The following is a 13383-nucleotide window of genomic DNA, read 5'->3' as shown; positions in this document are numbered from 1 at the left end:
TCCCCATCCCCCAACTTTGCTCCAATTTTTCAAGGAAAAAGTGCGTTCATTACATGAGTATATATGGTATGTACTTCACTTTCGTAACACTCGCACCTGCTGTACACAGCAGAGGAGCTTGTCTGGTCTTCTTTGCTTGTTCAATTCATGTGGCACATACTTATGGTGCATCGACTGGCAGATTTGAAGTAGCCGACGAACTCAGCCTCGGAGCACTCCACTCTGGTGGAGAGCAACAGAAGAGAATCTACCAATAGAACACACATGCTCCCTCTGGAGCAAGTAGCCTGGTCAGAATGGAATGCAATTCGCACGTCTCTTTTCTTGCATGAATGGGCATGCTGGCGCAGTGATGCTACGCCAGCAAAACGCTGGCGTAGCCTCACTTCTACACGAGGCACAACTAACGTGACCGGTGTTCGTTGGTGCGCATGAAGTTGGCACCATTTCAAGGCACGGGGCGCTTGACTTCCCATCGAATATGCCCATTTTTTGCGGAGCAGAAAATGTTGCTGACTTGCTCCGCATGGAGCAAGTCAGCAACAGCAGGATAAAGTATTACCGGAAGTGCTTTGAATCTGCCAATGGATGACACCACTAGTTTTTGTTTGAGACTCGCACATGGTAGTGAGGCTTGCACTCATTCACTTAGTTACACCACCTGCGGCGATGCGGCTTAATGCAGGAACGGTCATATAAGAGCTGGGGTGTAAAGATTTGGTGCTTTCAGCAGATCTACTGTGGGCCTTGACTGGACAGTGAGACTGACGAAATTTCCACCATGCAGGGCGTCTATGAAGGCGTGACTGGCATAGTTACAAAGCCAGTGGCAGGCGCAAAGGAAGAAGGCATCAGCGGCTTCTTCAAGGGTGTTGGCAAGGGCCTCATCGGCGCAGTGGCCAGGCCTACAGCTGGAGTTGTGGACTTCGCCAGCGGCTCCTTCGATGCTGTCAAAAGGTGAGAGTAGCGTGCTAGAGGGGGCTGTACTCTGCTATAGTTCGAGCTTCTATTCTAGCTGCTTCAACTGCAGCTGCTAGTGTGGAAATGTTAGAGGAGTTTTGTTTCCAGTTGTTTTGTCAAGTTTGGCTTCTCTGCTTCCATGGCAGTAATATCTAGGTTTGATTCAAACTGCAAATAGGTTAAAAATGTATTTAAGACTACGAAGTGGTCCTTAAAAGTTCACACTCTTTAGAATCTGCCACTTAACATGTGTTCTCGCCACTGCATCCCACACAGTAAGTTCAGAAACGATGCATTCTTAGAACAGCTATGATTTCCAAGCTCCTGTGAAGGAAGAAATAGTTTTAAAAAGCACATCTTTCTCACAGATGCTTTCAAATTTACCTTTAAAATGACCTCTGCCAACTTCTTCACCTGCTACGCTATTGTACTTCTGATGCATGAATCTGGATGAAATTTTTCCAGTGTTTTCTTTAACATGTGAAAAGTGCCATTATTTTCTTAAAAGTTCTATACAGTATTTTTGGACTTGATAAAAACAAAGGCGCATTGAGGCACAGACAAGGCCACAAGTGAAATGAAAATGCTCTAACAACTCCTAAGTAGCAACAGTGAACTTTGATTTTAAAGGCGCAGTCGTGATCGCTGGCGTGCGTGCTATCTCAGCAGGTATCAGTCTGCTTTCAACATGAAGAGATTGTGTGAAAAGAGCATTTCCCCAGGAGCGACTGTATTTGCTTACGCCGGTGTTTTGTAGGAGTTCCACGATATCGTATCCTAAGTAGGTGGATGCCAGTCTTACATCGTATAACATTACAATTTATTGCCAACACATTCATTGCATTGCATTCAACATGCTGTCGTGTTGCCAAAGCTAATTGGCTGATTGCGGAGACTACGGTCCCGGGAACTCGCGGGGCAGTTCGGTGCGAGTTCCCGGCAAAGCACGTGACGAGTCGACCTCTGAAGACCCGTCCTTGTCACCATGGTCTCGGAGACTTTCCATCAGCGCCTAATCTGACATCTCCTCGGTAGTAACGACACGGTTGTCTGCATCAAAAAAAAAAAGAAAAAGCAAAGTTGTACGTCGTCAAGGGTTCATTTCATGCGAGCGCAGTGAAACCATGCAGCGCACATGGCGTCGAAAATGAAAAGCGAACGACAGGGATACCATGGAAAACTATTCGGTAAAAAAGCTCTCCATATGCAGCGCGGCATCACATATGTGACGCTAATAGAATAGTGGCACTACCAACGCAAAAGTAGTTTTTTTTTTGTTTTTGGTTTGGACGGAGGGCGAGGGCACATATATGCGCATGCACATGCAGCGGCGAAAACAATAGCAATGTTGGATCGATGGGCGCATGGGCCACAGGCCCTTCTTGCGCACACCTGCGCGCAATAACGAGCGCTCGCTCTCGCCTGGGAATCTGGAGCCACGAGCGTGCCATGCATGCCACCGCCTCTTCACGCTTCATCGGTGGAAGATGCATGCTCAGGCCAAAATGACAAACCTAAGAACAAAAATATCTAAGTTGTCCGTGGCGAGAATTTGTTATATCCAGGTTGCCTCCTGCTTTTACTTTGTTACAAATAGGTCGCAAATACATGTGCTTTTATGGAGTAAGGGTGCGGAATAGAAAAGCTTCGTATTATTGAAGAATTCATTACATGGAGGTTCGTTATAAGCAGGTTTAACTGAGTAATTTTTCTCTTGCTTCAACCTTGCCTAGGGCTACAGATGTCGTGGATGAAGTCCGGCCTGTTCGTCCGGCGCGATTCATCAGGCCGGACGGGATCATCAGGCCTTACAACCTTATGGAGGCACAAGGCAACAGGCTCTTACAGGTGATTACGCCTTTCTTTCTCACCCTCTTGTGCAGTGTTTTTCTCGCGCAAATTGCACTTGCGGCATTTGCTGTGCAGCTGTTGACTTCTCCGTTAAGGGGCAGACTGGTCTTTGGGACCAAAAGGTGACAAAAAAATTTATTTTATAAATTGACATATTTGGTTTCTGCAAGTACTTTTATATCTTTCTGCAAATTTTCGCACGCCAGGAAGTGGTAATTTTTTTGTAATGTCATTCTAACTGTCCAGATTCTTGGTGCTGTTAACATGCAGAACCTGCAAAAAAAAATGTGGAATTGACTTCGAGGCTTCCTTATAATTTGCCAGCACCTGTGTTAAAAGCTCTGCTATGAATTTATGAGCACCTTTATGAGGATTGCAAAACATGCTCACCATGATTTTTGCTTTCTGAAGAAACTGTGTTTTCAGTTTTTTTCCATTTTTCTCAGAAAAGTAAATTTACGACTGTTCAATTTTTAGGCCTCAATACCTTTGCAACTAGGGCGGGTAGAACAAGAATTCTTTTTGCAATGGAAACCTGTATGTGTGTAGAATGCAAGTATGGGAGCAGAATTTAGAGCACAAGCCTTTTTCATTAATTATTCTTCAATATGGTAACACAATTCTAACTGCTTTTAAAAATGGATACGTAGTTCATTTTGCTGTAAAATTACCAAGAAAGGCCTAAAAACAAAAAAAAAACTCTTGCAGAATTTCAATCTATAGTCATTAGTCTATGTTGAGATATCTTAAATATCACGTTTAATTAAGCACTTTTTTTCTATGGCAGCCTTAAACAATAGGGGGTGAACTTGAGTATTCTCAGGAACAAGATTAGTTACAGGAAAGCCAACTAATATTTTATATTAGCAGAAAAAACTGCATAATCCTGTGCAGTTTGATCAAGATCACTGAAGAAATAAACAAAAAATGCCCAAGACCAGTCTGCCGCTTTAAGCTCCGTTATCCAGAAAGCGTCTTACTTCATGAGGTTGTACCCCTATCATTCAGATGCGAAACAATGCTACATGGATTATAAACAGAAGGGTAGTGTAGATATCAAAAGCACATGGTATCCAACAGGGTTTGGTTGTTTCAGGCCGATGAATGACTCGGAGGTGGTGAGAACAGCACCAATTCAGCCTCGGGTGTCTGGATTTTTGTAGTCTGAGCTTGCAGGTACCTTTTCTCCAGTTTTAGTCAACACATGCATCATGCACGAGGCTCCATGAAGGCACACTTTGCTAAAGGGGAAGTGCTTGTGGTATATTTGAAACATGACTGCTATAGAGATTGCATTTTTGAAAAGCTTGCATTGCAAAAACAAAAAAATTGTCATTAAATTTTTCGTCCATCAAACGAACTTTTTTTTTGTTGATTCCAGGACGTTGACAAGGGAAAGTATGCAGATACAGACGTGTACATTGCCCACATCAACATCTGCGAAGAAGGCCGGAACATCTTGCTGGTCACAAACAGGTGCGCGAATACTCTGTAACATTTCACTCCTGCTTTAGTAGCAGGGCAAATTATTAGTTAATGTGTGTATTATCCCTTTGTTTTTTGTACGGGTGAGTGAATGTTCGAACTTCCAGAAAATAAATAGAGTAATTCCTCGTTAACTCGCATATCTCGAAAAATCTGCTAAGTCTAAATTTTTCGTGGCACCGAACATTTTTCTATACATCCCATGTATATTTTCTGCTTTATCTCGGAAATATTTTTGGGTCGTGTTGCGGATAACTCGAAATCTCGACTGGGAGTGGAACAAAAATTCCACCACTAGACCATTTCACAAGATCTGCACGATGCTGCCACGCCTGAAGACCGTAGATTTTTTTTCTTATTTAGCCGCACTAGCCACTACATCGATGCTTTCCACAAATGTGAAGTGCGTGAATTCTCAGCCCAGGGTTGTATTAATTTTGTCAAGCAACCCTGTGGCTCATCATGTGAGACATGTGCTGAGCAGGGAGGCCCTCTACCCATGCTTGGCGTTCGTTTTTGATGGCCCACCTGCTCACGTTCGAGCAGAGGACTTCCTGCACTCTATCAAGCGACTGCCAGCATTCAGTCCCTTCTTTAACCCCGTGGAAAAAAAGCATATGTGAAGGCTTGTCTAAGTGAACGTCGTTATTTATCATTGGCATGGAGGAAAGAAAGCTAAGGAGAGGCCCTCGCAATAGGAGCTACAAAGCGAAAAGTGCGGCGGTAGTCACGTGCTTTTGCAGGGGTTCCTATAGTAATAGGTGGCCACGCCGGCGTTTCATGTCGTCTGCATCATATGACCGCATTGTTGATAGCTGGCTGGAGTTCTGAATGTGCATTTTTATGCAGCTGTTGCACTTCAAAGATGATGCGATGCGTTAGAAGCCTACAGCGAGCGCTGGTCTTCACGGCTGCAAGTTTAGTTTATATCGCTTGAGGTCGAAAGCGGTCATTTTCGAAGCTTGCGATCACTTCTCGGGAAATGGTTGGCGCCGCAGCTTCGTTGCCTTCCTTCGGCATTGTGCTGTTGTGTGCCTCAGCGGAGGAAGCCTAGAATTCCTAGACGAGAATGGCAGCATCTACGGCTCTCAATGCGAGAGACTGTGGTGAGCCGTTCTCATGTACGACGGTCACAAATACCGGAAAGCAGTACATGGCCCTCTGTTCTCAGCGGAGCTTTCCAAGTCAAGAATTAAATGTGTCTGGCACAGTAAGATAATTTATTATTTGAATTATCGCTTCCTGTTTAGGTTTGCGCGGTATCTTCATCTTTGGCCAATTTTTTTTCGATATGGTCGCAGTTTGTCGACCCGCGCTGTTGCGAACAAAACTCGTGCGTGCGTATAGTGAAACACATGGCAAAGAATGATTCGGGGGTGCTTCATCTGGCTAAATAGCAAGACAAATGAAATAACATTTCACTGTTATACTATGCTCCGTACCACGAAAATACCATATCTGCAGAAGAAAACAGCATGTTGTGGGGATCATTGCGCCGATTCACGCCATTGCTCTCTTGCACTCAGCAGAGAAAACACGAAGTGCAAAGCTGCAGATGTATTATATATTCACAAAAATCCGTGATGAGGCTGCAAATGGCACACAGGCGCTATACAAGTGAGTATCGAAGCACGTTTGCTCGTAATCAGCACAAAAGTTGCACTTTCCCAGCTCGTCTATCAGATGGCGGCAGCGGTGCCGCCCGGCGCGTCTGAAATCGGCTCACGCAGCTTGCCTCCGTCTCGCTGGCGCCTGTTGCACATGCGCGAGATGCCGTAGTGTGTCCAGCATTGGGAGGTAGAGTCTTCTACTTTTCTCTACTTCAGGCTGCACGAGATGTGATGTAACAGCCTATTCTCAGTTTATTCTTTCCTTCATGAGTATTGACGACACCACAAAGCATGACAAAAAAAGAGCACAGGCATTTTTTGCTGCTGGATGCAGCTCGGCACTCCATGTAGCAAATACAATGCGTGGACTACGCAGCCTTTTACCGCACAATTTCTTTTTTGTGCTTGCAGCTTTGCGTAAAGATGACTTGTAAACATCGGTCTCCGAGCCCTAGGAGACGGTGCCATTTTAAAAAAATACTTACACTCATCTGCTCCAATGTTGCAATTTTTCTTTTAATATTAATGAGATCTAACAAACAATAATGCCAAGGAATGTATAGGGGAAGTTATTAGAACCAATGTAATGCAAATAAGAAGAAAGAAAAGTTGGTGAAAAAATAACTTGCCATGAGCAGGAATCGAACCTACGACGTTCGAATAACGCGTTCGATGCTCTAACCACTGAGCTATCATGGCGGCTATCTCTCCAGCCACTTTATTTGGTTTACATGTGAATTTAAATGTGGGAGTGTCAGTCAGCGTCATCTGTAGCCATGGCAGCTTGTGTGGAACACCCTTTTGTGAGCCTGTGTGGTGTTATGTAGCACGTGAACTTATTACGAGCGGGCAGCTGACCAATAATCCCTCGTATACACGGCACCAAGTCTGCCAGTACGAGACCCTCGTTAATGAATGAAAGAAAGAACTGTATACCTAAGGGCTTGTTTTTCTGTGTTTTGACACAATATTAATGAGATCTAACAGACAATAATGCCAAGGAATTTATAGGGTAAGTTATTAGAACCAATGTAATGTAAATAAGAAGAAAGAAAAGTGGGTGAAAAAATAACTTGCCATGAGCAAGTTATTACATGTATGTGTGTATATATATATATATATATATATATATATATATATATATATATATATATATATATATATATATATAGAGAGAGAGAGAGAGAGAGAGAGAGAGAGAGAGAGAGCAAATTTTTTAGTGCTTTCGGTAAATCGGGAATCTTCCAGTGTGCGGTGAGAGGCATAATGCCGCATAAAAAGTTAGGTCCAAGTACAACTGCGCGTCCTCATCGTTTCATTTCCTCTGTCCTATTCATTGCTTTGCGTTAAGTAGTTAAGTATGTCGCCAAACTACCAAACTAAACCAACAATCAGTACTGTTCGAATCATTGAACATGCATAATTTTGTTTGAATAAAAAAGTTAACTGACATGAATGTAGAATGTAACTTCTGTTTTCAACATGCAGGATCATCAGTTTACGTTTTATGTGCACTGCACAATGAAAACCTCTTAGAATTAACTCTAATTCACACTGCCTTGTGAGGGCCTCCTAATTTCTTAATTCCATAGCTGCACTTGACCGATCGCTGCCCACGGCCAAGTTTTCCATATCTTGGTATGCATTCTGTCACTCCAGTAAGCATAGTCTGTCCGTCGCGTCTCTGTCATGCAATGCTATAGTGTGTGCCAAAGCCAACTCCCATTATAAGCTCTAGTGACGAACACTGAATTTCGTTGATCTGAAAAATATACATTAACGTGTTCATGCTTTTTGTTTTGTTTTCATTAAAATAATCCTGCCTGAGCCAAGCACTCATCTATAAACTTGTATGTAGCAAAGTACAAGCGCTTCAAGCATGGCTCGAGCAAACTATGGCAGTATATATTTTTTTTTCAGAAATACTATCGGCGGATACAAATAAAATGAATTCTTCTTTCCGGCTATCGTATTTTATATTGTAGGAACTGCATTTCAATTGTACTGCATTTTCCCGCCCATATTTCTGCTCTCAGTGCATGGATTAAACTGACTGGCACTTGAATTAAAGCCGTTGGCAATTGGATTAAACATGGTGGCACTGGGATTAAACTCAATGGCTCGCAGCCTATTTGAGCTGCCAATTAGATTAAATATGATGGCACTTGGATTAAATGTTTGGCACATGGATTAATGAGCCTGGCACTCAGACTATTTCAATAGATTATTCAAGCTGGCACTTCGATTGAAGTGAGCGGGAAATCCTGTTGTCTCATCAATGACAGTACACTGCTTCTCGTACCTGCTTTGGTGTTGTGACTTCGTGTCTTCAGTGGGATGGCGGCTGTAGCTTTTAGACCTTCTACAAGACGCTGGGCTAGGCACACAACATAGGTTTCAAGGTGCCTGAATGCCATGGACTTTGATATGCTCGTTGTTCTTCACCATTTTTTTTCCCTTCCTCACCCCTAGTTTGCAGAAGTAGGCAAGCTAGCTCTGGCCAGCCTTTCTGCAAGCAAACTTGGAATTCTTTCATTCCTGAATTTGATTTTTCTTTATGTAACGTTAGTAGAGAAGTGAGCTCTTTCTCTCTTTAATTTGTAGATGGGAAAAAAGTAGGGTTGTGCCAAAAAATGACACTCGTATATGACGTACTTTGTTGACTAACTTTTTAATACCAGCACACAAGGAGAAGCAGGAGACCTTGTCTGCCAGCAGTAGAATGTATACAACTTCACATGCAAATGTGCCTGATACATTGTTATACTTTTTCGTTGCCTATTAGCATTTTCATGTGGATGTCCTCCGCCTCCTTTTTTTTGTCTGTGCAGGCGAGTGATGTTTGTGCTGAAAGGCGACGTGTTCGGCCAGTGGAATGCGGAGTGGACGTATTCTTGGGAGGAAGTGAAGGAGCCGCCAACCGTCACTAGCCAGGGCATCAAGATTCTGCTCAAAGAGCCCAAGAAGAAGGCTCTCTTTGGCTCTAAAGAGACTGGCAAGATCGTCCACATCAAGGACATGGAGGTGGCCAAATTCATTGCGCAGAAGATCGAGGACGCCATGAAGAAGCCCCTGTAAAACACCTGGTCTCCTTCGTTCCCTGCGCTCCCCACTTTCCACAACCCGAGTGGACCCTTCCAATTCATGGAATTGGCCCAAGCCATAATCACTTCGGGAATCTGATGCTTTTTATGAATGACTGTCGTTTAAACATTCGAATCAGCCTATCTGACTGCATTTACGCGGTTTAATGTGATTTTCCGAGCAGTATATGATTTCTACGTATTACGCTGCGCTTTTTTATGCTAGCCGGCTGTTAGCAAACATTTTATGCGCACATTTCAAAATGCGTTCTTGGGACGCACAATGCTATGCACCATAAAACCCAGAGTGCCCTTACTTCTATTTACCTCGATTGCATCGTTTTGTGTGTACATATTGTTATACTTAATATTTGCGTGCAAATCAATAAAAGTCTTCTATGCCATGTAAATAAATTGTTGCTGAGACTACATCATTAAATTGGATAACTAGTTGTTTTGTGATTGAACACTTGTGTACAACTGTTAGCTTGCCCTGTGCCCACCTACGTCAGGACCAAACCAAAGCAGCTTATGCATCATGCCAAGTAACAATGTGCTGAACTACACATATTTGTGAACTGCTACGAGCTTCCTTTGTATTACTTGCGGTTGATGACATAATTAAGGGGAGACCTGCATGGAGCTGTGATTTGCTAACATTAAAACTACCTACATTGTTAGATGAAGGCAAGTTCCTAACCTTGTTTGCAAGACATTGCCATTTTCCTGGCTAGTCTCTAGTTGTTGACTTTGATTTAAAAGAAAATCTTGTTGAATTTTCATTTGAATAAAACATCCATATGATGGTGAGTGTGTGTTGTATTTGCTGATGTGTTGTCACTGTGGCACGGATGAAAATGGTACACAAGTCTTCAAAAAGGGTTCCGGTGTTGTATTTTTCTAATTTATGCTAGGTTACAGTACCGAAAAAAAAAAAAAATGAACACAGATCAGTGGCCGTATGAAGCAACGCAACAGGATATGAATGGTTGGCGGCTTCAAATGTTCACCAACAAAACAACTGGACAATGGTCACTGCCCATCACCTCGCTGTGGATCAAGCTGTCACTTATGTTCCTCTCTAATGCATTGGACAGGATGAAATAGTCCAGCCTCCAGCCAACATTTTTGGCTCTCGCGTTCATCATGTAAGTCCAAAAGGTGTACGCTCCCTTCTTGTCCGGATAGAGGTGCCTGAACGAGTCGACGAAACCGGCGTCCAGCAGAGTCGTAAAGCCGTCGCGTTCCTCTTGGGTGAAACCCGCATTCTTTTTGTTCGTTTTGGGATTGGCGAGATCAATCTCTTGATGCGCGACGTTCATGTCGCCGCAAAGTACGACTGGTTTTTTGGTCTCCAGTTCCTTCAGGTAGGCGCGGAAATCTTGGTCCCACTCCATGCGGTAATCCAAGCGTACCAACTTCTTGCCGGCGTTAGGAACGTACACGGCTACGAGGTAGAATTTCTCGTACTCTGCGGTAATGACCCTTCCCTCTTTATCGTGCTTATCCACACCGATGCCGTATTTGACGTCGAGCGGTTTGATTTTCGTCAAGAGCCCGACCCCCGAATAACCTTCTTGGTCTCCCGCTAAAAAGTACGCATTATAGCCCTCCACGTTCTTGATTTCCGGAGGCAACTTCGAATCGGAGCACTTGGTCTCCTGGATGGCAAAGACATCAGGTTGCTCTTTCTTTAGGTATTCCAGACCCTCTTTCCCAAGCCACGCGCGCACACCATTGACGTTCCAAGAGCATAGCTTTAAATTCCACGGCTTTTTATCAGAGTCACCGCTTCCAGCTTGATCGCCGGCTTCAGCAGATTTGGGTTTCTTTGGTGTTGCTTCGGGCTCGTTATTCGCAGCGGTGCCTTGTTCCGCTTCCGTCGCTTCCCCATCTCCACCTCGCTTCCTCTTTGACGCCTTTTTGGCATCCGATTTGCCCATTGTAACAAATAAACTTGCGCAGCCGCACAAATTTATCGATATGTTCACCTCCGGCGAGCACCGCCAAGAAGTGAGAGCCGCAAACGGGCGCGAAAAACGCGAAAAGAACCATGACCTACTACACTCCTGACCTGTTCAGATAGCGGGGTTCCTATGGGAGCGCGTGTCCCCGCTCTCGTTCAATCGCTCGCCGTAGGTGGCGCTACCTATAACCTGTTCGTCTGCTACTTTACGGCTGTTTGGACGGCGCTAGAGTAAGAACGGCTGCATTCCGTGATGAACAGCCGGCATATATGTGACTATTTTTTCACTTAGATGACTGGTCAAGTAAGCTGTTCAGTGTGACGAAAAATTTATTGCACACTGGTGGACAAATGCGAGAATCCGTAGACTTACATAGTGTAGGACAGCATATGTGATGTTGCGTCCATTTAATTGCAAAGAATTTGTGAATGACTTTTGAAATATTTGTTTCAAAATTATTTTTCATTAGTGCATAATAATTACGCAATATGAGTGCTCTGTTGGCCGAAATATGACCACGAACACTCAAGCTGACGTCAGCGAACAGGTGCTGACTAGCGCCACAGTGCTCCTAAGTTACGGCCCTAGCGGCAGAAGGTATGAACTAGAACGTGGGCGCTGGAAGAGGTGCTCTCTGGGCAGGTCAGGAGTGTAGTAGGTCATGAAAAGAACGCTGTCATAGTCATGACCTACTACACTCCTGACCTGTTCAGATAGCGGGGTTCCTATGGGAGCGCGTGTCCCCGCTCTCGTTCAATCGCTCGCCGTAGGTGGCGCTACCTATAACCTGTTCGTCTGCTACTTTACGGCTGTTTGGACGGCGCTAGAGTAAGAACGGCTGCATTCCGTGATGAACAGCCGGCATATATGTGACTATTTTTTCACTTAGATGACTGGTCAAGTAAGCTGTTCAGTGTGACGAAAAATTTATTGCACACTGGTGGACAAATGCGAGAATCCGTAGACTTACATAGTGTAGGACAGCATATGTGATGTTGCGTCCATTTAATTGCAAAGAATTTGTGAATGACTTTTGAAATATTTGTTTCAAAATTATTTTTCATTAGTGCATAATAATTACGCAATATGAGTGCTCTGTTGGCCGAAATATGACCACGAACACTCAAGCTGACGTCAGCGAACAGGTGCTGACTAGCGCCACAGTGCTCCTAAGTTACGGCCCTAGCGGCAGAAGGTATGAACTAGAACGTGGGCGCTGGAAGAGGTGCTCTCTGGGCAGGTCAGGAGTGTAGTAGGTCATGGTCATAGTTGCCATTTTAGTCACGTGGCTTGATGAACTGACGCCGTAATCGGAGAAACCGGCAATCATCCTCTAAACTGGTTCCTCATAACTTGGAGTGAAAAGGAGTGCTATTTCGCTCTAGACTTCGGCACGCGTTTACTGGCATCACCAGGATTACTTTGTAGACACTTGAGAGGACACTTCAGCAAAACTTCAGGTGCTGTCACCGTTCAACCGCATTTCAAACCCATTCATATGAGTCACCCGTGAAGAATAAAAAGAAGGAAAGGAGTCACATGTAGCCAGGCCTGCGGATTGTCGAAATCGAACGCAGCTGCAGGATAACCGTGCGAGGGGCTGGGCCAAGATGACGGCAAACTACTTGGCGGTGCCGCTGAAAAAGACCTCTGAGGTCGACCTAATTAAACCCTTGGCCCATGTAATATCTGCATACTATTCCACGGCTGACGAACCGTCCAACTACAACGAAGCCCTGACGGAGCTGAACAAGCTTCGCATGAACGCAACATGGAGAACCCTCGACAAGCACGAAAGTTCGTTGGATATTATGTTCAGGTACGGGGCTCATTCCAGCGTGCCGCTTGTCCTTTCGTGAACGCTTGCGTGTTATTGCTGCCGGAGATCGTCTGCTGAGCCTGTCAGAAGTGTCGTTTGTGTGTGCTTATAGTGTTGACAGTGGTAGGTGGTGTCCTGCGTTTATGACATCCGAATCAGATGATCGTATCGATCACAACCGTGTAGTTGTTTTAATCTGGGTCACTCATTCTCGACCCTCATCAAGATACGATTAACGAGCGATTCCGTGCTAAACGTGACATCTATAGTTGGAAAATTCAACCGTTAGTGCTATATGACAAGCATTGACCAGCCGTTGTTATGTCTCGGTAAGTTGACACGGGCAGTGTTGTTTGCGCAGGTATTACGATCAGCTCACGTCGCTTGAATCCAAGGTTCCACCCAACGACATACAGGTAAAACAGAATGACTCTTCTTAGATATTTCTGAAGTTGCTACAGACTTGGCATCTTCCACGTTTGTGTTGTAGCTGTTGCTATCTGTAGCTGATAAGAATGTGGAATCAAATATGTTTGTCAACGCCTTTCGTCGAGCATGTTTTCTGCTAGGTAAAGAATGTGACATAATTGTAAAGAATGAGACATAAT

At 44.3% G+C, this 13383-nt stretch overlaps 3 protein-coding genes across 4 annotated transcripts in view; 2 read left to right on the top strand and 1 right to left on the bottom strand.

The window, feature by feature from the left end:
* The window catches only part of Vps13 (vacuolar protein sorting 13C), a 209788-nt gene extending 200385 nt beyond the window's left edge, over positions 1-9403 (top strand). For both annotated transcript variants that reach the window (XM_037423426.2, XM_037423425.2), the window contains 4 exons: positions 788-957; positions 2694-2808; positions 4193-4287; positions 8738-9403. In XM_037423426.2, the coding sequence (XP_037279323.2) occupies positions 788-957; positions 2694-2808; positions 4193-4287; positions 8738-8984 (627 nt within the window). In that variant the 3' untranslated portion in view covers positions 8985-9403. The remainder of the gene's footprint in view (positions 1-787; positions 958-2693; positions 2809-4192; positions 4288-8737) is intronic.
* Positions 9404-9860: 457 nt separating this feature from the next.
* On the bottom strand, positions 9861-11049 carry LOC119172365 (exodeoxyribonuclease). The gene has a single exon (XM_037423428.2). The coding sequence runs from the start codon at positions 10930-10932 to the stop codon at positions 9988-9990; it is 945 nt and encodes a 314-aa protein (XP_037279325.2). The 5' UTR covers positions 10933-11049; the 3' UTR covers positions 9861-9987.
* Positions 11050-12438: 1389 nt separating this feature from the next.
* Positions 12439-13383, top strand: part of ALiX (programmed cell death 6-interacting protein-like protein AliX) — a 51818-nt gene continuing 50873 nt past the window's right edge. The window contains exons 1-2 of the mRNA XM_037423427.2: positions 12439-12775; positions 13137-13191. Coding sequence (XP_037279324.2) covers positions 12567-12775; positions 13137-13191 — 264 coding nt within the window. The 5' untranslated portion in view covers positions 12439-12566. The remainder of the gene's footprint in view (positions 12776-13136; positions 13192-13383) is intronic.

Source organism: Rhipicephalus microplus, chromosome 4, assembly GCF_043290135.1.
Source record: "Rhipicephalus microplus isolate Deutch F79 chromosome 4, USDA_Rmic, whole genome shotgun sequence".
Taxonomy (NCBI): Eukaryota; Metazoa; Arthropoda; class Arachnida; order Ixodida; family Ixodidae; genus Rhipicephalus; species Rhipicephalus microplus.
Note: the sequence above shows the minus strand (reverse complement) of the source record. Positions and strands in the feature narration are given on the sequence as shown.